Raw genomic sequence first — 24216 nt, forward strand, 5'->3', positions numbered from 1 at the left:
TTTCTTGCCTTTTTCAAATGCCCAGTTCTGTGTGTACAAAGAAAGACCCACAGTCTTTCTTATACAACCTAGAGGGAGCAGCACCAGGCCCCTGTGGTAAGGGTGTGCAGTGGCACTGACACCAAGGGCGTCTAATCATTCACTGTCTTCCACAGGATGTTCTTATCCACATGGGAATGATAAGGCCAAGATTTATCCCAAGAAGTACAGCTGGTCAAAACAGATAGGTTTTCTTTAACTAATTGGGGAGATGTGTAAATATTATCGTAGTCAGACTTTCTTATAATGACAAAGGCACGTGTTAAGTGAATACAGGATTTCTCAGCCTGTAACAAACCAAGACTGTGTTTTAGGATATCATTGATTTTTGCAAGAAAAATGGTGATTTATGGCAAAGATGCTGTCAAAATGACTCATCAAAAGTCTTACCTCTAAAGCTCTGCAAACAGCTTATCCTGGGAAACTGAACACAGCAAGTTTTTTACACCTTTTTCCTTTTCCCGGGAAGCTGAATGTGGTTTTGTGCTATCATTACACTGATCAGCAAAAACTCAACAGGAAGAAAGCAAAGACCCTAACCTCTGACCTGAAGTAGATCATGCCAGGGTCAGGCAGACTGAGCACTATTTTTACAAAAGCTTCACTTTACACTGTCCGAGCAAATGCCTCTCAAAGAGTGTGAGTACCTCAAAGACCCTGGGCTCTGCAGTCTGTGTCACGGGGTATCACTTTTAGTCTCAATTAATTCTGAGGTGTCCAGAAATGCAACGGATACACACTGCAGACTTAAAATAGGCCTCTTGATTTTCTTGGTTTCAATGTAGTTATGTGATTTTCTCTTCCCCCTTCACATTTCTCTTCCCCTTCTATAACTCAAATAAGCACAAGGCTCAGTTGCCTACAGCTTTCTCATGCACACACTGTTACACAGGAACATTGCAACTTGGCAGATCCAAGAGTCTCCTTTCCTGTTGCAGTCTGGCCCATATTTAACCTGCCTAACTCTCAGACACTCCACAAAGGTCCCCAACCTTGGTGCACAGACCTCTCAAACTCCTCCTCACATCAGTGTAAGGATGGGCATTTTTAGAAGATTATTACAATTTTAGGTGCATGAATCATTTTCTGGAGGTGCCCTGTATTCTTCATCAGCTGTGCAAGGTACCTGAAGTCAGGTGAGATGAATGGCCACACAGAACACCATAGTTTGCTCCCTCTCTTAAGAAAACCACAATATAAAACAGAGACTGCTGGTTGCTGTAGAAGTAAAGAGTTCTTGCCTCAACAAAGAGGTGGGAGTGAAAAAGGAGGAGTACTTTACTTTGACGCTGACAGTATTTCCCTCAGCTAAGTGGCAGGGGGAAGGCAGACAATGCAATCTGGAGGGGGTTTTTTTTTTATAACTAGCTCTCCTACACTCCTCCAGTCTGCCACCTGCTTGTATGTAGACCCAGCACATGAAGCACCCACTCCAGAGGATATCCTGGCAAGAGGACTGAAGGATATCTGCTGCTGAGGAGTAGGTAAGTCTCGATACCATTGGGAGGTTGGACAACGTCATGTTCAGAAGGAACTGCAGCAGTCATACCCTTTTTAGCCACACTGGTCTCATCACTGTTTCTCGGTATGGCTGATGGTGCTAAAAATTGTGTTTGTAAACTGGAACAGAAAGCCCAACAGCAGGAAGACAAACACAAACTCCTAATTAATTGAAACCTCACAATATTCTTCAGTGGTCTGGTGCCAGTCTAACAAAGCATTAGGAGTGTGAATAAGCCCACTATATACAGTGGTTCTGGGCTGGTCTGTAACACACTTAAAATAAAACATATGCTGAAAGAGCTTGGCTGAATGAGGGCTAGCATGCTCTGTACTCAGCAGCATCCCACTGAGAGTGTCAAGTGGGCAAAATAACAATGGTTTGATGTGGATAGAGAAAGGAAAGGGCAGAGAGGAAAACATAATCAACAAGGAGAATGAGAGAGAGAAAACACTAGCAGTTCTAGAGCAGGCAAAAATTTGAGGCTGAATTAGAATGTGCCCTTCAGATGATCTGTACTGGACTTTCCGTCTTTCTATTTTCACACTGACTGAAAAAAACTAACAAAAAGTCATTTGGGAAGTTTAAGAAGCATTTTCAAGCATAGGCTGAGTTAGTATCTAGTCTACTCTGCAAAGCTTTGTCTTCAACACTGCCCAGTCGATCATGGAGTGACTGTGCAGGAACACTTGTGATCCATGAACACACTAAACTCATAGAAATCATCTGTATGGAATTAACAACAGAACTTGACCCAAGACCAGCATTTCCTTTCCATGTTGGTGCTCTTCTTTAGCTCATGAGATGCTACATACCAACAGAATAAGTGATCCAAAGGAAAAGAACATGATAGACCTAATTTTTTTACTTTCATAGGCGTGTGAGGTGAGTGTCATGTGTGTTTCCCACCTACTTTCTTCTGGGTGATGCTTAGAGCAACACTCATATGCTGTGGAGGAAGTTGTGTCCAGCCTTTCTAAACCAACTAAAGGAAGTAAAAAAAGAGAAGAGAGACAGAGAGAGGAAGATCCTAAAGGAACACCTTACAGTAAAAAGATGTGTTTTGGCATGACAGAGTTCTAAGTTAACTGTTTGCAAGCCTCCATAGTACACAAGATGCAACTTCTTTCATTCTGGATGCTCTTTTAAACTGATGTCTTATCTGAGAGGACCTGAAAACTCATCAGCAATCTGACATAATGCTTTTCCTTCTAGGCAACATACCAAAGATTTCCAGGACACATAAAAGAGATAGAAAAAGCAAAAATATAGGGACTTTCTAATGGAATATATAATGCAAAATACTGTACATACCTTTAGTTTTACCCAAAGCAAACAATGTATAGAACTACACTGAAAAGAACAAATGACCCTACATGCTCTTAACCAGGCATCCTATGCTGTCATCTGCAGCTGTGTTTGGGATAGGACATGCAGCTTTGCAGCTCCAAACAAGTCATCAGGGTTAATTGAAGGTTGCTGGAACTACTGGAGCTGTTACTGGGGAGACAATTTGACTTCCCAAAATGAAGGAATAGTCTTCAGTATATCTTAGGACACTGGGACCAGTGAAATGTCTTTTAGTCTCCAACACTGACTTTTACATTTATTCCCTCTTCCTTCACTGGGAGACAGACATTAGTTCTCCCTGTTACTCTTGAAGAATACAGACAGAATATGTGCAAGAATATGTGACTCCTCTTACTCTTCTCCCTCAAAACTGCCAAAGATTGGTAGTATATAAGAAGGTTTGGTTTCTAAGAGCACATATTTGTTTGGGCTAAGGACAGCACTCGTGAAGTCAAGAAGGATTACCAGCTCATTATTCTCAGAAGAAATTTTTCTTTATCTGGAAAGACAATTCTTGAATTTAATGCTACCTAAGATGCTGTACAGTATTAAAACAGGCTATGACTACTACATATCACAGGGCTGTTGTCTTGCATTTTTTTTTTTTTTGGTTAAGCCATCAAGTCATAAGCAATTTGTGTGATAATCAAGAAAATTTTGCTCAAGGCAGCATTCTGGTTTTGCAGTGTTGTTACTAAAGGCAAACAATTAGATTTACAAAAGAAAGCTTTCCCACTTCTTATTTTGAAGCCTAGTGACACGAATATCTACCTGGGACATGGGAGAACCATGGTCAGATTCCCTTCCTGCTGGCATCAGACCAGAGATAGGGCCTTAGGTGTCCCTCTGACCACCAGCTTGTCCACAAATCATCAGACACAACACCCCTTCTGTGGCCCCATGAAATGTATGAAGCTCTCTTAAGACAAAAGACAGTGGTACTCAATACTTGGATATCCTATGTTCCTGGGAAAGGTTGTTATTCCTTGATCTGACTGACAGAAAAGGCTTGAAGCAGAGTTTGCCAACTACCCATTGCTTCCAACAGTCCATTACAGGAGAAAAGGGTGCCTTCCCTGGAGATAAAGAATGGCAATTAAACCACCCAACTAAATCTAAGCCAAGCCTCAAAACAATGCTTAAAAATGTTCAACAGTTCAGACTTCTTCAGGTTTCATCTTTGCAAATTTTCTCTTTGTTATTTTTTCTCTTTTGGTGTGACTAGCTGAAAACCATCACATGGCTTGTCATATTCAAACTGCAGGGAGGAGACAAGAAGCCATTTCTTGTGGGATGCCACATCAGAGCCAAATCTCAAGGTTTTCCCGAATAAAAAATTTCAATACACTAGCTAGAATCACCTGATTTCCCCTTACATCTTTTATTTTTAATATTGTTCATCATTATACAATGCTATCTGTTTTCAGGTGACCAAATTTCTGGCTGAGTCCCTGAGTTAGCTAACTGCCCTTGGATATCTGAAACCTGTGAATATAAGTCACTAGAGCTTTGGTCTAATTTAGATCACATGAAAATACATGCTGTCCTTAGAACAAATCAGCAGAGATATACCAGCCTCACGAAATAAAAGAATAAGCAGAAAACAACATTCATTTTAAACACCACCTCACACAGGAGAGAAAATCAAGAGAAACTTGACAAACAGAGAAAATCTTAAAGCTTCTATATATAGAAATTGTCTCCTTTTAAAGGCAACAATTGCTTCCATTTGTTTGGAAACTTTGGGAAGACCAGCACAATATAGCAAACTCCTGGAAGTGTTGTGATCAAGGAAAGAAAGAAATGTGGGACGTATCCAATTAAACCCTGTTTCTAATTATCCTAGGCTGAACTGAGCCAGCCACTGGACAACTCTGACTCCTTATGTAAGGCAAGCAAGCAGTGCTGAACTGAAGAAATTACCATGTTAAAACAGAATGTGGGTTTGTAAGGGCAGTGAGTTTTCCTCCTATACGTTTGCTTTTGCTACATTCACGTAGCTTGCTGGGAATCCTGTACATCAACCTGCATACTCTTGGTCTCCAGGAGGATAATCAACAACACACTACCTATGGCTCCCTAAAAAAGACATATCTCATATATAGTTAATAATCTAAATCACTCATAATATGTGCTATATATATGAGCATATATGCCTGTTTGTAAATATATAGAGGGACAGCGCCTGTCCTTGATTTAGTTATCTAAATGCATATACATACATAAATACATTATGTATGTATATGAATATGCACACACATACACATACATGTAGGTGTTTATAGTACATATATGTTAGTAGGTGTGAACATCTGCCAGTGGATGTATATACACAGCAGAAAAAAAAAAAGTTGGGAATGTTCTTTCTGACTGAGACATACCACTCATTTTGGGAATTCTCTTATACAGAGTATAGCAGCTCCAATGAGTTATTCTGGTCTTAAATGTTTTATCAAAGAAACTGGAATCTGGATCTTAAAGTACCCTTTCCAACTGCAGAAGAAATTAACAAAAATTAATAAAAAACCTGAAAATGCTTAAGAGACAAAGAGATACAGACATACACTAACCCTTCAGCAAAATGCAGGAAGACAGCATACTGTGCAAACTCTGAACCCAAAATCTTGGCCCCACAAATGGCAGCAGGAATTGGCCAATTTTATTTTTTTATATCTGTCATTGAGTGTTTTATCTCAGGGTTGCCCTGACATCATTCTCATCCCAGGTAAAATGAAGACTACAGCTGGTGTTGTTGAGGCCACTGCCTGCAAAGTACTGGATGCCTGAAACGCAGAAGGAAATCAGTATCTATCCAAGTGGAGCTTATAAGCATCCCTAGGAAGATCCAGCTCAGGATACACTGAAGCCGTGTCTCACACTGATGACACAGTTGCACAGTTAAACTACCAGTTTTTCTGATATGAGTGTGAGGCTCTTTGTGGAGATGACTTCTGCTCCAAATTCTGCTGTGTGGTTGTCAGAAGCCCTTTCTCCTAACTCCTTATGCTGCCATCAGCCATGACTCTTCTATTGCAAGATGTGCAAGGTATGCTGGGCTTTATTGTTTCAGGAATGCAAAAATTACACTTTAAAAGGTTATGTTCCCCTGTTTTGTACTGTTTGGACAAATTTGGCAGATTCTGACATTAGTTTCCTGCTGTTCACCCCAGCAGGCAGAAAGGGTCATCCAGTCACATGCACACCCAAAAGCTTTTGTACAACTGTGAAATGTTGTACAAAATGTTTTCTCATTATTCTCTGATTTTCCCCTCTCAGAAAAGCAGTACATGGAATACCTAGGCTAGCCTGGTTACCAAATGCAGCCTGCCTGCCCCCATGGAGCACTCTTTCTGGTCTAGCTATCTTGCTGAGAGATGAGCTATGCTAGCTGTACGGCTTCTGCCTTGATATTACTATTTCTACATAGAAGACCTAACTCTGGTAATTTCATTGAAATTTTCTAGGACTTCAGAAAGTATCTTGAATATTTTTGTAGGAGCCACACAATTTGCTCGGAAGCAGTTGCTTGGAGACTACTCCAAGAAAACAACGAAGCTGCAAAGAAATAGTTAGACTATATTTTAAGAGGGGTGTCTGATAGCCTAATGTTAATCCACAATTTCAATTTGGTCATGCTAATGCTTAAAAATCATAGTCACTTCACCCCGAATATAGCTAAATTAACTGAAATTGCTTGAATCTATTGTAAAGAAAAGCACTAGAGTCTGAAGCTTTCTGTTAACAAAGGAGCACTTACCTGTAATCATAGTTAGAGCTGATAGACTTGCTAAGGCTGGGATATCAAGGTTAAGGCTCTTTAAGTTTAAGGAAAAGTCTTTAATAGAGTCGAGCCACTCCCCAAATCCTCGAAGGCACTGAAGTCTATGAAGCACGAGTCCATTGCAGAATACAAACTTATCCTCAGCAGTATCAGACCTCAAATAAAAACAATTGAAAAAATTATAAATGCATCTTCTACTTTACAGAAAAATGCATAACCAGTATTGAAGCGTCTGTCATTTAAAATCCAAGGCATATTATCCTGAGACATATGTGGGCATTCACGTTTGACAATATGTTTCTCCCTCGGGGCCAAAGTACAGCAAACAAGCTTCTGTGATTGCTTACTTTGTAGAGTTATAAGCCTGAGGTTAGCTGCAGCATGTGGTGTAGACTGTCTAATTAGTTAAGATTTTGGTCCTGCCCAAAGGCATAAACAGAGAAGACATTTTGCATTAAATACTGTATGTTTGAACCAAAGGAATACTAAGTGAGTGCATTTTGACATACAAAACTAATAAAAAGATAGGTTCTGCAACCCTCAGCATTTACTTAGCATCATCTGCTTTTTTCAGATTGTAAAAATTGGCAAGGAAAAAACAATGGAGAACACATGCAGTAATGCAGGACAATACGCATAACTGCATAAACTCTTATATGAAAATCTGTGTGCAAGAGAGAAATTACAGCCAAGCTCTCCTCTTCTTCTTTCTCCATTACCAATATTTTTGTTAAAAAAACACATGGAAAGGTCATTTTCAACTTAAATAAACATGGGCATAACTGAAATCACCAGTCTGCAATTTTGCCAGTTCCTGAAAGTAAAATCGGTAAAGTGTCTTAACTAGTGCTAGAGTGACAAACAGCATCTCACTCTATTAGACAACTTGGTCTTAAAAAGAAAACCAATCTGAATAAGATTTTAAATCTTCTTCATCCCTTTCAAAAACAGATGAAAAAGGGAAAAGAAAAAAAAATTCATACTTGAAGTGTGTTTCTATATTTCATACTTATGAGTACAAAGCAGACTTGCTCAAATAGTACCTGAGGATCAATTTTGATTACTATGTAGGAGGAAGATGGGACAGATCAAATAAAAGAAGCACATTAGTGACACCTATGATCTCTTTTTAAATCACCTTCTTGATTTTTCCTGCAGTGTAAAACAAATTAAACACCATATCCTTTGTATGCAGACATTGCCGATTTTTTTTGTGCTTTTTTCTTGGTACAAACGACAATGTTCAAAGATAGTGCCATATTTATTCCTTAAAAATATTCAGATGGATGATTTTTCACATCACCTTAAGAGGAAATTAAACAAATAGTTACCTGATGGAGAGTCTTAGTACAAACAGCTCCAAAAAAGCTGATTCTATGAGTAATGTCTGATCTTCTTTTGGGAGGTCAGTAAATCCTGGGATTTTTTCTGCCCAGCCTCTAGTTATGTCAATGGAGGCAGTCAGAAGATTATAGAACTGTTGTACATGTTCTGCATCTGTGCCTGCAGCAGCCTGATCAGTGGAACAGTACTAAAATGAAAGCCACAGAAAGCAAGGTTATATGCATTTAAGGGCATTCTGTGAAACATACAGCATTATTTGCCCGACAACATTTCCTTCTGTGGCAAAGCTGGTATTATTTATAAAGATATAAAAATAGGTCTACATCTACCTACTTATTTGGTTACCTACAGGCATTTTGCTATTCAGATAGATATTACAAAAATATTTCCATATGTATAGAAGTAATTTCAAATTTATAACTAAAATATAATATCACATTTTACAAGTACCTATATGCTATTAGTAAACAGAAATAGAAAGCTGGGGGGTAGGATAATTTGCATCACACTAGAAGAGGAACATTATTTGGCTTACTACAATGAAACACTTTTCCCATTGATGAATTTGTCTCAGTATGTCAGAAATGCAGATTTCTTCCAAAACCTCACAAAGTGCATTTTATCTGACAGTGATAGAGACACATAAGATAAATCACATTTTATCTGACACATGCAGCATTGCTTCATTTGAATACAGAATTGGTTCAAAGTAAACCAGCTGCCCCATATCACCTCTTATCCTTCAAATTGAAGCATTTGAGGTTCAGCAGAACCTATTATCCTGCTTATGTGGCCATAACTCTTCCAGGCAACCATTTGACAGTCTCAGCTTGCTCAGCTTCCCTGTGACCCTCTGACAGCTCTCTCCCCACTATCTCCTACTTCATCACCAGTGGATCCCTGTCAGTCCTTTGAGACTGCTCTCTCTCTCTGGGCAGAAAATAAAACAGGAGCTTTTGTGGCTTAGTCCAATTCTGTGCTTGGAAAGTGCTGCTGGTTTTCTGAGCAGGTACTGAATAATGTGGCATTTATTGTAGTAACATCCTCATCATCAGACACCTGCTGGGTTATTTCTGGGAGAGACTTCATATCCACTCTCTCTCTTATGGGTTCAGCCAAAGAAAGGCTGAGGTAGTCTCCACGGCCAAAAGAAGCCTGCACACCCTTTGGAAACAACTTCCCACATGCACTTAGGCTGGAATCCATCAGCCTAAAGGCCACTCCAGCAACTCTCCAAGCCAGACTGGAAGCAGCAAAAACTCTTTCCCCATTAGTAACAGCGGCAGCATGGGAGGACCATATTACAACCGTAGGCTGCAGGTATCACCCAAAAGTCACCTCTGTGCAGGACAGAGAGATGGGGCAGCAAGCAGAACTTCTCAGGTAGCTGTCCTGTACTCTGCCTCTCCTAGCTGGAGCTCATTGCTGTTGACAGGTAAGGGATGAAGGACACAATATCAGAGTTGCTGACTGATGGGAGAATCACAGCAATCCTAGAGATCTCTGTCTGTATCTGGTTCCTGGTACTAGCTCTTAGTGACTCTGTTCTGCTTAGCCAACCCTAACTGCATGAGTTTCTCACAGTGCCTTCCAGCTCACATCCCTAATCAGCTGGTGAAACATGTGCAGTCCTTCTTATAAAGCTCATACAGAGACAAATTTTGCCTCAGCTGCTCCAAAGGATCCTGTGACACTGAGGCAGGTAGAGGCCACAATACAGAGAAGATGGGGAGCAGCAGTAGAAAAATCTGTATACTGCATCATATTTATGTGTTCAGACCCCCAGTTGAATGGAGCAGTTGAGGATGCTCAAGCAGCAAGAATCACCTACTCCTGGCACTGGACTGCAGCAAGATGCACACAGGTAATTAATGGGTAGAAAAAGACAATTTGTTTTTTCAGAGACCATGCATGTTCTGGACCCTCTAGAAGTGACCATGCAGAGCAAGCCACAACAAGTGTGCATTTTGGCTCTGGGAGATGTGCTTTGCTACACAGGGGCTGACTCTACTCTGACTCTTACTACACAGGGAAACGAAACAGGCTGATGGAAACTCCTGCCTCACAACAGGTACTGCTAAGCTGAGATATATCCTTGATCCTTTGAGCAGTAAAGAAGAAGGAAAACAAAAGGAAAAGAAAAAAGGTACTACCCATTCTGAAGGGGTTCATTCTAAATATAACTCATCACAACTCAGCATAATTATGCCAGGTGTTAATTTGTTCCTAATATTTATAAAACATTCATTTGGCAAAGGTAAGGCAAAGTTTTAACATTTTCTAATGAAGCTGAATGCTGCATTATGTCATGTAACTGTGAATGCTACAGTGTGGTATACCCCACGCTGGGCACTGATTCAAATTAAATGCATCTAAAAAAATTATAACCTGTATTTTTTTTTGTATAGTCTATCCCATGAGAGCAATTTTAGAAGAAAGGTAAAAAATTATGTGGAACTGTATAATTTTCAGCTGCTGCAGTACACCACTGGTCATTATAAAGTATTAGCACTTACAGAGAGTTGTTAAAATAAAATATTATTTACTTGTAACAGACTTAGGAGCATACAAGTAACCATAAACAATATGGTTCTGTTTCATGCACCGCAATTGTGGGTTTTTTCCATGATTATTTCATGGAGAAGAAGTGATATTTGACCTAACTTGTGACCAAGACAGCTGGCAATCCTGCCCTTGGTCAGGAGGCGTCACAGGATGGAAGGGCTCCCTCTGATCTGCATTTCTAAACCTGCCCTATGCAAACTAGAGGCAAACTGGGAGAAAGACAAAAGACAAAGCTCTGCCCCCCTGCCTTCCTTGGAGCTCCTTTGGGAATTAAATGAAATATGACTGTTACTTAAGGAGGGGGTTGCATGTGTAGCAAGCAACATTAATTTGTATGTTTTATCTGAAGAGATTTGGAAAGCCTGAGGTTGGGAAGCCCGATAGCACAACTTAGCTCTGCCCCTTGCCTGCTTTCAGCGGTCCTTCATCAATGGCTACAGCTGCAAAAGCCTAACAATAACCTCTCTGCACAGAAGAAAGCCTACACTCATTTTTCCAAAAGTCATGATATGTGCTTAATTTTGTGGCCCAGGAAGGGGGGGATTATTGCCCAAATGCTGCACTCCCCTTCTGAAAAGGCAACATTTATATTTACATTGGTGCCCACTCTGCATGAATAAGAATGGCAAGGGTCTGTTTCTCATCTCACTTCCTTAAAAGCATAAACTCAGGGAATTGTACCAGTAAACAGGTGTGAGACCAGACTACAGCCCTTGGCAATTGCCTTTTGAAACCAAGTACCTAAATATACCACAGCTGTGGACTGGTAAGTTAAAACCAGTGCTGAGATGAAAAGCGGCCATGTTCTGAACAGAACTGTTTCCAATGTTTTGGTGTAGAGTCTGTAGCTTATGTAATTTATTTTTGGTTTTGTTTTTTTCCTGGGTTGCTCTGTGAGTGTGTGTCTCTACAGGATTTTCTGGAGGGAAAGGATACACGCTTTTCTCCAAAACTTTTATCAGTAGTTTTAAGACGGTCAAGATACTACAGCTTGTAAACACGAAGACCAGGCTAAACATTAAAGTCGTATCTGCAGAAGTGTCAGGGCTGACTCCAAAGCCAGATTTCCAGATCTGCCCATTTGTGGTGCCCAGCAGGGTCACAGCCTAGCTGAACGTGCCCTAAATTAATCTCTACAGGTACAGGATTATTCTTCATAGGAATATTTTAGCATTGCAGTGTGTTTATGATATGTTTCATTAAATTCATTAAATACAGTTAATCTTGCTCTTTACACAGCATTTGTTTTTGACTTCCCCTAACTTTTCAAAGTATAAGGGTCTATGAAAAACATAAGAATCTACTTATTTCTTGCAGAATGTTTTTGTCATTTCAGTACCGCCAGTCATAACACACTATAATATATTTTAGTGTAAAGAAAAACTTAGATATTAATATGTCCTAACAGATAATCATACTTAATCTTTTAGCTACCAAGACTAAATTAATTTACTGTCAATCATATGCTCTCTGTAAAGTCCAACAGAATTGTTCAACAATCAAATCTGTGGATTGTTTTCATTAAAAGAGAAATAATTACTGCAGGACAAAGAAAAAAGTCACATACAAGTACATAATTTTTGTTCAGTTTTCTGTAAATGCAAAAGAACTTGATATCAATAAATAAATACAAAGTATGGCCCCTAGACTCCTGCAATTCTGTGAAACCCAGCAGATTTCTATCAAAGAGAACAGCTCGTCACACACCTTGGTATTTGTAGAATGATCCCTGAGACATTCTGGGTAAGTTAAGGTACATATAGATATGGCTAATGCATTCTCCCTATAGTAGGTTGTCAGACACTGAACAGCTAAATTCTTGATAATCACTTGAAAAATAATATTATTTAATACTTCCAGATTAGTTTGAAGAAAATATGTTACAGCATGCTTTAAATTGCTAAATTATATATATAAGTACAGTCTAAAATAGCATAACGTAATTTTTATGTAATTGCAGTAAATATGCTTGAGGATTAAATATTACTTAGCAACAAGTGATAAATGGCCAGTGGAGTTATTGTCTGAGTACAGCTGCTATTTTTAACAATCTCAAATTTAATCATATTTCTTTAAGGGGAAAAATTTGATCCTGTTTTTCCGTAGCTGTAGTTTTTTTCTTATCCTATATCAACCTGCCTAAAAATTGTATTTAACAAGCCATTTCAATGCTGTATTTTAATAACTACAGAACTTTTTTATCAGCTTTCAGAATATTCCATGAATGTTTAAATTGCGACTATGCTATGTTAAAGAACAAGGTTACAAAAATATATGATCTTTGGTAAAGCTTTGCTGATTTTTCAGAATTTTAGTTTTACCAGGCTTGTTTTAAAAATGTGAGTTTTACTGAAGGAATATTTAGGCTGGGTATCCAAAGCATACCCTATTCCCATTTAAATAATGGCAAAATTCCTGTTGATTTCAACAGGAATGGTCCTATCCATCCAGTGTCATACTCTGCAACCATTCTATCTGAATATTAGGGAAGTGCTATTAAATTTTAGCCTTCAGGAAACAGAAGTTAAGATATTGGACATACAAGTACTGCTCCTGGTTAATCAATGACATCATAATTGATTGTGTTTTGGCACAGCCTTTTTGCAAGAAGAATGCTCTATTTATCCATCAATTTCTTTCTTTAACTCAGCCACTGAATATACTGCAGATTATTAGATCATTTTGTGATTGAGATCCTCACAATGAATAGTTACTAATACTAATATCTACTGCACTTCCTTTCCTCTCATTGTCCACCTATCACGAAAAGACAACGGCTGGCTGGACCGATTTCTACCCTCTTCCAAATTTCACACTTAATTTCATTTTGGCAAAGCAGCTGGTAAGGAGAAATGCAGCTCGCAAATCATTTCTGTGCGGAAAGCAAACAGGGAAAGGAAAGTGAGACATACTCTTGAATAGTCCAGCTCCCTGGGCGTGGAGTCGGTTAAAGCTCGAACGAGGGCATTCATCATGCTGATGGGAGGAGAGGGCGGGGAGGGCTGAGAGGGTTCTTGCTGTAAGGGGCTCTTTGGTTTGGAAGGCAGCCGACCTCTTCTCCCTTTCAGGCTGTCGGTACGGACAACTAGGTGAAAAAAAATCCCAAGGGAATCAGTTGTGAAGGTACCAGCAAATGATGGATCAGAATGAACACCTTGCTTTCCTTATGGTGGCCAGACCAGTAAAAATAAGTGTTCTCCAGTTTCAGCATGTGCTCTTGATGCCTTTGATTGCAAAGGAACACAAATGGCACCAGAACTGTGTCAGACCTACGATCGTAAGCAGCAATGTAGCTGCTTAGTGAGAGCCCAGCTGTGTTCCTTGTGTCCATGCTTTGTTTGCAGCATGTCAGTGTGCCCCTGCACGCGTGCCCGTGACACTCCACTGCTGAAAACAAGCTGAATGTGAAACACAGATTTTAGTGTTTCTACTAGCAGTGTCCCTTTTAAATGGCAGAGGCATTCATTCAAAGTAATTTTAGCTTTCTTGAAGCATTTGAAAAAACACGGTCACACTATATAGGTTATATTATCCATGTCAGTATTTGCAATGGGACTGCTCACACAATATTACTCACATGCTTAAATATTTGCAGAATTGGGACTAATGAGTTGATCCTGTTTCCATTTAAATTAATTGCAAATTTACAATCAGCTTATGGGAATGAAACGAGATCCTATGTCAAAATGCACACAGTCCAGAGCAGCCCCCAGTGAGAGAACAAGGGGAAGCCAACAGCATTATCGAGCAATGTTCAAAGTTAATAAAGGAGACATTTTGGCCACTGTCAAATTATCCTCTTGTGACCTTGCTGTTCTTGAACTCTGGGGTCTATAGTCTAAATATGATAATAGGGGTGAAAAGCACAAAATCAATACATTATTACATAAATGCACATATTTTGGGGTAAGTTACGAATCTCATCACTGTCAAGTTTATTGTAGAGACATCCATGCTTGCTCACACACTCACACACACACACACACAAAGACACAGATTCATAAAACATAATATTTTAGTTTTCTGGGATCATAAATAGCCAGAGTCCTTACCTTCTTTAACCATGCCGACACTGAGACACTTCTGGAACCGGCAGTATTGGCATCTGTTACGACGTCTCTTGTCCACTGGGCAGTTTTTATTTGCCAGACAAACATATTTTGCATTTTTCTGAACTGTTCTCTGCGAAAATGCAACACAAAAATAGTAAACTGATTGTTTCTTGAGCAGCTTAGAACCTGACAAAATGTGTTTTAATTACAACATGAAAAGTGACAGTGCAATTCATATAATTAGATAAAATTAATTTCCTAACACACTAGCCTGCAGGAAAAACAATTTTATTAGTGCTAGCTGCTGACAATGAAAATCATCCAGGATTTTTCTGAAGCAAGTCTCTGGAGACAGGCAACTTTGAATGATAAAATCATATCTGAAATTACCAGGTCATCACATCTACCTTTGGGGATTAGATTATCTCCGCTTTTAATATCCCTTTGGGAACAATTTTCTACTTGGTTCATTCCCTTGATTATTGCTGGCCTTATTAAAATAAAATCAAAATGATCTGCAATGTACTTCTCTTGCTATCACTATTGTTAGTCAAATACCACAATAACTGGTTTGGTTAGCCATTAAAATCATCAGGGAGAAAAATAAAAACACCAGTAACCCCAACAAAATATGTTTGGCTAAATACTCTGGGAAAGTTAACCTGACCTGAGGAAAAAGGACAGAATGATGACATAGTTATGTAAATTTAATTAACTCTAAAGTCATGTTGAAAAAAATAAAGCAAAATTCAAATGTATAGAAACCTGGTAAGCTTTGCAAGAATGTAACAAATATCAATGCAAAAACATATCATGCTGCCATACTTAAAATCAAAGATACATCAATAAATAACATTCAAAAAGGTACTACTAGAAAAGACACCAGGAACAAATTGATCAACTCGACATTCAATATTAAATCTTTAACTGCAATTAAATTAATGGATAAAATTTATACCATAATTTGTGTTTGTTATCAAATAACAGCCTCAATGTACTGAATATATGAGATACAGCAAATATTGTTCATTGTGATTTGAGCTGAAAACAGTTTAATTTTGCAGAATAAGGTACTGTTGCAACTCAAGGATATGCTATTGATTTCCACAGGGGCAGGTTTGGGATAAAGAGAGCTGCTATTTCCATGTTATTTGTGTTCCCTTTTCTAGTTATATTTAAATAACAAATTAGTTTTATAGGAGATGTGTATGTTACCACATGGTGAAAATATTATTATTAAGTAATACTGACAACTCTACCTACAATAAAAAAATGTTGTAAGCCCCCCCCCAAATATTCTGAGATTGTTTTTGTTCCCATTATATCTTTTACCACAATAGGGGCATAACTGCTATCTTAGCAGGAGGAAATATACAAAATCAACCCCAAATGTTTCAAATCTTAAACTTTCTGCGCAGACCTATCCTACCAAAAGTCAATTACAAGCTCTTCCCTTAAACAAGCTATTTCTGAAATTAATACTGGAATCTGGACCTTCAGACTCCGTTGAAAGGAAATTACAAAACACCCCAACCTAAGATATAAGGAGTATATTCAACTCTTGAAAATATAAGCGCAAAATTCCAGCTGAGAAACTGCTGTGTGTAAGTTATTTGTGTTGCTACTCAGCTGCAGAGCTGCCTTCATTGCAGGGCAGGCACCGGGACCCTGTGCAGTGCTTAGTCACTGCTCTGCAGGCAGCTTTCCCCTGGGAAGGACTGCCCGGGCTCCTGAGCTGAAGGGGAATGACAAGGCAGCAACCAAAAGTGACTAGGACTACTTGGGTTTGTCCCATGAGTGAAAACAGCTTCTTCCCAGTGCTGACCACCCTGCATTCCTCCTCATGCCAGCTTTCCCTGGACAACAAAGGGCACCGCTGCCACCACCTAAAATATTAAGTGGACTTTATGATTTCAGGGTTTCTTTTCTCACCTAAAAACAAAGTATAATTAGAATTGGTGACTGAGTAAAACCCAGGCTGAATGTACTCCTGATGAGTTTCAAGAGAGAATAAATGCCGTTTATAGCTTAAACTGGGGTGACCTACGTTTCATTGAGGAGCGCTGGCAGACCAGAGGTGGTTCCCCCAGATCACCGCCATGGCGTCTTCTCAGCAGAGACTGGCTGATCCTTTTATCTACACAGGGCTTTCCCTGACCTTCAAAAACTTTGGGCGTCCCTCCCACCCTGCTGTGGGGGCCTGAGTTTCAGCACACGATGTCCCTGAAGCCCCAGGTCGGGGCCAGGAGCACGTGAGGACAGAGAGGGTGGGAAGTGAGGTGGGATCGAGCAGGGAGGGGAGCAGAGCGCGGATCTCTCACCTTGAAGAAGCCCTTGCAGCCCTCGCATGTCCGCACCCCGTAGTGCTGGCAGGCGGCATTATCTCCACACACAGCGCAGGTGCCTTCCCCGGACGAAGAGCTCCGGCTGGGAGGAGACGGGAGGCCGCTGCTGCCGCTGCCGCTGCTCTCGCCCATCAGGCTGGAGGTGGCTGCGTTGAGGCCGAGCGGTGAGAAGGCTAAGGTGGCTGGTCTTTTGGCCAGGTGAAGCCCGTAGGAATGGCCCTCCATGGGAGCCTGGCTGGCGGCGGGCCTGTCGGAGCCCAGGGGCAGGCTCAGCGAGGCCGGGTCGTAGCACATGTGGGCGGCCGCGGACGGCGTGTGCGGAGGCGAGTGCTTGAAGTGGAAGAGAGGGAAGCGCGGAGGCACGGTCTTCATGGGGGCGGCGTCCATCAGGTGCCCGGGAGGCAGGCAGGTCTGCGTGGGCTGCAGCGGGGACTCATCCCACAGGCCCTGGTGAGCAGGGAAGCCGGGCGTGGTGGGCGTGGAGGGTGGCGATTGCTTGAAGTACATGGAAGTGCTGGGCATCCCCTCATCTGTAGACGGGGGCAGTGAGGGCTGGTATGGGGACAGCCGGGTGTCTTCCATCTTTATGAGGGGCCTCTGGCCAGAGGAGGCAGTTTGCATTTGGTAGAGGCAGGAAGGCTTGAGCTCGTAGCTGCCAGAGTAACCCTCCATAAAGGTGCTGAAGCTGGGAAGGGAGGTGGTGGCAGTGGCAGTGATTTCGGTACTGCTCAGGTCCATGGTCAGCTTGGCATAGTCAGGGTTCATGATGTCTGAGCTGTACTCCGAGCCATAGGCGTAGGTCTGGGATGCATAATTCGAACCAGGCGGTGAAGGACTATACTGCGCTTGCACACAGGGCATATCTGCAAGGGCAAAGGGGCACGTCAGCAACAGGCCCAGGGCACCAGCCTCCTGCGGCCCAGGCCATCACAAACTTCCTTCCTAGAAGCTTTCCTAGAGCTCAGATAGGCACCCAACTCCCATTCGGACATTTTAAATTAGCCTCGAGCCTTTTGCTTTCAACAAGAAATATGCACCAGGGACCGACTAAGCATTCAGTACTAGGAGTCTGCTCTCATCTAGTCAAGGGAGAAACTCACCAGCTTATATTATACCAGTGCCAGTGAGAGAAGAATCCATCTCAACCTGCCCTACATCTGCTGCTTAATATATGTAGGTGTCAATGAGAATTAGATAAGCACAATAAGAACAGTTTATGACTCTAAATCTACCTCTGTATGCATGCAATCATGCCATAAAATTTTCACGAAGGGTAAACGGTTCTCAAATGCATAATATTAAAAATTATATTTATTTTAAAAGAAGCAGCATCTGCAGCGCATGTCAGAGAAATTACTCAAATCACAAGGTTTTCTACTCAGGACTTGCAAACATCAATTTTGCTTACTCAGCTCTGGACCTTTGAAGAATATTTCTGGTCAGCTAATAATTTAAGGTTGCTGTTTCATTATTAGTTTTAAGGCTTATCTTTGGTAGATAAGGCTTATCTTTGGTAGAATGTTCTCCTTTAAAAAGTGGAGGGTACAACATCCCCTTCAATTTGCAAAAATGTAGGATAAAAGATGTGGCGTTTCTCTTTTTATGGGAAAGCAAGGTTGAGGCCAGTAATACAGTTGGTTTTATTCATTAGTCATGAAACTTAATGTGGTTCACTAATAGCTGGGATGGTCAAAGCAACACAGTGCCTGGCTAAAAAGATCTGATTGTTATTTACTTTTACATTTCCTACTAGTCTGCCATGTAATTTGCTGGTCACAGGAAGTAATAGACCCGATTCTGCAATTCACTGAGGTTTGCCTGACTAAACATTGTGAGATTCTAGACCAATATTTGCAACTCAAACTAAAAGTGTGTGGTGTATTTTGGTTCCACAGCAGAGGAAAAAATGCATCAATTTGTATAAATTTTCTCATAAAGAGAAAAGTAAATACAGATAAAATGTATATCGAAATTAAGTACAGTTCATCTCTTCTTAATCATGGTAATTTATATTCCAGAAGCACTTGAGAAATAATTCATGTTAAAAAAAAAAAAAAAACTGCCTTGGAAATAATGAGGTTTTCCTCATTATTTTAAGAACTCTTTTCACTTACAATTTTAAAATATTCACTCCTGGCATGCAGGAATCCAAATAATTTGTGTTAAATCAACTTTTAATTCTTTCCTGCCTGCTTTACAGATAAACATATTTAAACTAAGCACCAAATTTGAATTATCACGCTGCCACAAACCATTCACATCTTTGTTCTTCTCGAGAAAACACTAAAATCTGAGAAAAAAAATAGTGCTGTTTCCTGAAATGAGGACCTTCTTTGCCTTAAATGCCAAAAGCTTGAAGAAGGAGGCAGGACAACCCTCCCCCCTAAGCCTTGCCTCCCAATGTTATTTATGTATTATTCTGCTGTTCCCTTTTTTTTCCTGTCAATTTCTGTCCATGCCATTCCATGCACACACATTTCCTGGCAAGTCGTATCATTATCATTTGTTAGTTTAAGGACTGGCTGTTAAAACATAGTGATCGGTGCTTAATCAAATAAAAAGGGAAAGAAATTCTTTCCACACACCTCCACTGAGAACTGACAGAGGAACACAACAGAGTGATTTCACATCTAATGTCACAACTGGACGTGTTGATACACAGCTCTATGAAGGAAAAATGCTTTTTTGCTAGCTCAGAAAATGAGCAGGAGTTCAAGGGAACAGATCATTATGCCCTTTTTTCCTGCATTTTTCTGAGCATAACAGTGTCATGCCACTGAATTCTGTGCAAAGTGGAGTAGAAAAACAGAAGTCTAAAATAACTCTGACCGGAGGACTGAAAAAATATCCCTAACCTAAAGGTCTGGTCTCTCCTGGCTCTGTGGGACTCCTCCTACCTCGCCTTTTGCCAGCGCACTTGTCTAAGTCTAACCCCTACTTTTCCACTTAGGGCACCAGTATTAATTCCCCTGCCAAGTAAATAACCTGGCATTTTTTCTTTACCCAACAATATTAAAACAAGAAAAGAAAAGAACCCACGGGAGGTGCATTAACGAGCAACCTGTCATCAAAACCTAAATGAATGGCGAAAAGCATCGGAGCAGGGATATTAGGAGCTATTACCATGGTGTTCTGCTTTCTTTGCGAGAACGTCAGGTAAAGGATGCCCAGTTGAACGCCAGGCAAGCCGGGCGCCTCACAGGGACACTAGCACCCCCAACCAGCTCCCCCTTGAATCTGGCACGTCTTTGGCGAGGGGCTCGCAAGCCCGTGTGCCCAGGCACGGCATCGCCAAAAGCGCTGCGAAAGGCACGCGCTGCTCTGATCCGTTTGGGATTTCAACTCCCCGGGACGTCGGGGGCCGATGATGCCAAAGGGATTTGGGAAGGGTAGGGGCCGCGCCAGGACCTCCCGCACCCCTCTCCTCGTCCTCCTGCCCTTCTCCCGGAGCGGCAGCTTACCTGGTGGGTATCTTGCGCGCTGAATGGTGGGGCTGGAGGTGCGGACGGAGGCGGCGGCGGGCGGCGGCGGCGGCGGGGTGGGTGCCGGCTGGGACCTCTCTGCGGAGGCGGGCCCGGGGCCTGGCCTGGGCGGGGGGCGCTCTTCCGACCCGGGCTCTGTCCGCCGGCGGCGGGAGACAAGGCACAGTCAGGGGCGGCGGTGCCCGGCGGGGCGGAGGGGAGCCCCCCGCCTCCCCCCGGCGCGGCGCCTCGGGGGGACGTGGGGGCATCGTCCCCCGCGCTCGCCCGCCAACCCCCCGCCTCGCCCCGCGGGTGGGAAGGGGGAGCCGGCCGGGGAGCGCATTCCTGCCGGCTCCCGCTCCCTCATCGCACAAAAGGCAAGAGAGCACCGGGCTGGGACAACGGAGCCGCCGGTTTGTTCGCCGGGAGAGGAGCCTGGGGAAGGCAAGGGGAGAACTCCGGGCGGGGTGACTACAACAAGCGGGACAGCATCCACGAGCGTCCACTTCCCCGTGAGAACTTTCTCTTTTCGGGATGCAGAGACAGGGGAAAAGCAGGCTGGGAGTTTCTATGCAAGGTACCGGCCAGATTCGAGGGGTGTCCTGCCGGCCCGGCTAACCCTGTGCGGTGTCTCCGGGCCCATCATCGCCGGCGCGGGGGAGGGAGCGCAGCCCAGCCGCCTCCCCCGACCCTCTGGGCGCTGCCAGCCGGGCTCCGCGGCAGCGCGGGGGATGCTCGGCCGCGCCGGCCCCTGCCCACGGAAGCCGCTCCCCGGCAACTCTTTCTCCCGCTCCTCGTCTTTCTTTTGCCTTCCCCGCGCCCCTCGCCTTTGACCCCCCGCCAGCACCTGGGGTGTTAAGTGCCTGTCAGCTCATCCCTTTCTCTCCCGAGGGTTTTGTTCCCTTGCGAGCTCCTAAGAGGCGGTTTCCCGCTCGGCGCGCAGCGCCCTAGGGCTCCTCTCTGCCCCCCCGAGCCGCCGGTTACCTAGAGACACTCGCTGCGCTTTTAACCACGCAGCACCCCTCCGGGCTGCCGCCGCCCGAGCCAGGAGCGCAGGGCCGTAAGGGCTGTAAATTAGGAGGAAATAACTACCCTTGTCAAAGCTCTTTTCTTCCTCCGTGCACTTTACATTCAGCCCCGAGTGACACCCCTCCCCACCCTGTAATACGAGGAGGAAACCGTGAAACACTCCATTGTGATTGTGACTTCTTCAGGCGAGTTTCGAAACCTTCATTTACCCGGGAGGGACTGCGGAGGGGGAAGCTCCATTCAATTAAAAAGTTTCGTGCTGGATTTCCACCGCCGGTTAGCTGGCGATTTTTTTTTGGGGGGGGAGTGGGAGGGATCGCCCCGAGCCGCACGGTCACTCCAGCAAATATCCACGAGATCGCGTGAGATTCACCTCCGAAGAAACCGTCTGGTCTGGTTTAGTCCATTGTTTTTTACCGGGGCTTGACTCCAGCATACAACGGTCTCCACGGAGGAGAGAAAAATAGGGCGAAGAATGTAATCGAGTGAAGCGGCTTGGATAAAAGTTAGCGATTCATTCCCAAACTTTTTTTTCCTGGAGAAAAAAAATCCTATCCCAACACACTAATCCCCCTACATAAAACAGTGTTTTACGCCCTTTCCCTGGGAAATATCCTCTCACGGATCCCATCGTATCCAAAAATTGCAAGTTAAGTAACAGCGTTCTTAACTAGCCGCGCTAAGGTGAGCGGCATCTCCGCCCGGGACAGGCTATCGCGATAATGCTGTCCCGATAACTGTCCCTCTACATAATATCACAACCCAACGCCCGCGCTTTCTCGCCTCTTTCCAAGACTGAAACTTCTTTCGCAGCTATTAAGGCGAGAAGGCAAAGGCGAGAGGCGCCGCGGGGGCAGGGAGCGGGGCAGCGGCGGCGCAGCCCAGCCTCCCCGCACGGTACCGCCCGTGCCGGGGCACCGCGGCCCCTCGTTACCACTTCTGACCTCCGAAGGGAAAAGTGCACATTTCCGAGGAGCAGATGCCGGGCAGACGTGCCGTGCAAACATCCCGTCTCATTTCAATACAATATGTCACATTCCAGCAATTACCTCTCGGGCGAGCTCTTTGGGCTGCCGAGGGGGGCTGCTCTCTCCCAAAGTGAGATGAGCTCAACCTGCCTCGCCGTCCCTATTAGACAGCTGAACTTGTGCAAACAGGACCACCTATTTCCCAAGCGCGGCTAAAGGAGGGAGACAAATTGCTGCCATTCATCACCGGCGCTGTAAACTCCCCGCCGCCGCCGGCAGCATCATTTCCATGACAACAACTAGCAGAAATACCTTAGTACCTCCGGCTCCCGCTCCGCTCAACCACAGCCCTCCCGTTTGCGAGGAGCAGCAGTGCCCCGCGCACGGCAGGAGTTGCCGAGACGGCAGGGACGCTCGCAAGACGAGCGGCAATTGAACATCCACGGGGAGGATGGGGGAGGAGGGGGGGAAGGTGAGGGAAAAGTTTCAGCGAGAGCCCGGCACGGCAGCGCGTCGGCTGAGCCGCATCGCTCGCCGCCGGCATCTCCCCAGCATCTCTACCCCGGCGGCGCAACTTTCACGGAGTGGGGACACGCCGCGCTGTCCCTCTCCCTCAGCCGCTCCCGTTCACTCGCATACGTACTCGGTTGCTGTGGAGGTTCCGTCTTTACATCTAGTTTATAGGTGCTCGCTTCCTTAAAGGCGTGTGTAGGCGCTGTCCAGCGGCAGGACCCGAGACACAAAATCCCTCAGACTCCGGGTAGCTGCAGGTCCAGAGGGTGCGTTATCCCGAGGCATGGAAAAGGATTGAAAAAGCCTGAGGAGCCAGGAGCCCGTCCCCGGGCGAAGGGAGGGAGTGAGCAGGCGGGCGGGCGAGGGATGCCGAGCGGCGGCCGCCGCCGCGATGTGCCTTTGTGTGTGTGTGCGGCGGGAGCCGGGCCGGGACCTGTGCCCGCGTCCCGGTGCGAGTGCCCCGGGGTGCGCGTGTGCCTGCGCCGGAGAGAGGGGACGGAGGCGCCTCTCTGCGCTGCTCTCCCGCTCCCTCTCTCTGAACGTCATTTATGTGAGAGGAGCCCTAGCGGCCTCTCCATAGAGCGGCTGGAATGCGAAACGTCAATAGTGACGCCATGGGAGCCTGACGCTACTGACCCCCCCCCCCCCGCCCCAGTGTGTGCGCCGCGCTCCCGCCGCACCGCGCCGAGCTGAGCTGTGCACAGCCGCGCACAGCCGAGAGAGAGGCGCGGAGCAGTGCGGAGCTCCGGCAGAGCCGTGCTGAGCCGCCGGCAGCGGGACGGGACGGCACGGCCGGCCGCCTCGGGGCCGCCTGCCCGCCACAGCCTGGCGAGTCGCTCCCAAAGCTGATAATAATAATATTAACAATAATTATTATTATTGAAATAGTGATAATTGCAAAATTATTATATCTTTACTGAAGTGGCTCAAATGAAAAGAACTTTGCTCAGTTACTCAGTGGAACTTTTAGGATTAATTAATAAAGGTTTCTTTCACTTTTTTATTTTTCATTTTTTAAAACGTTTTTTCTTTTTGCTTTTTAATTTTTTTTCCGAATAATTTTCTCTTCTCCAACTTTTTGTTTTTCCTTTTTTCCCTTTTTTTTCTTTTTTTCACTCTCTTTTTCTTTTCTTTCGAAACTTTCCAGTGCGCAGGAGCAAGGAGCAGGTTGCGGGTGGTGCCGCTCACAGAGCCGGCACAAGTGCTAGCGGCCCCGAGAAGCGTCCGAGCTGCCGCCTGCTTGTGACTGTGTCCGTGTGTCTTTCGGT

At 43.9% G+C, this 24216-nt stretch overlaps 1 protein-coding gene across 1 annotated transcript in view; it reads right to left on the minus strand.

Annotated features, from left to right (window-relative positions):
- The window catches only part of NR4A3 (nuclear receptor subfamily 4 group A member 3), a 31356-nt gene extending 7903 nt beyond the window's left edge, over window positions 1–23453 (minus strand). Inside the window, exons 1-7 of the mRNA XM_036400305.1 lie at window positions 23079–23453; window positions 20439–20594; window positions 16954–17840; window positions 14633–14762; window positions 13493–13665; window positions 8003–8202; window positions 6648–6826 (exon numbers count right to left, since the gene is read on the minus strand). Coding sequence (XP_036256198.1) covers window positions 6648–6826; window positions 8003–8202; window positions 13493–13665; window positions 14633–14762; window positions 16954–17838 — 1567 coding nt within the window. The 5' untranslated portion in view covers window positions 17839–17840; window positions 20439–20594; window positions 23079–23453. The remainder of the gene's footprint in view (window positions 1–6647; window positions 6827–8002; window positions 8203–13492; window positions 13666–14632; window positions 14763–16953; window positions 17841–20438; window positions 20595–23078) is intronic.
- Between the last annotated feature and the right edge of the window lie 763 nt (window positions 23454–24216).

The sequence above is a fragment of the Molothrus ater genome, chromosome 1 (genome assembly GCF_012460135.2).
Source record: "Molothrus ater isolate BHLD 08-10-18 breed brown headed cowbird chromosome 1, BPBGC_Mater_1.1, whole genome shotgun sequence".
NCBI lineage: Eukaryota > Metazoa > Chordata > Aves > Passeriformes > Icteridae > Molothrus > Molothrus ater.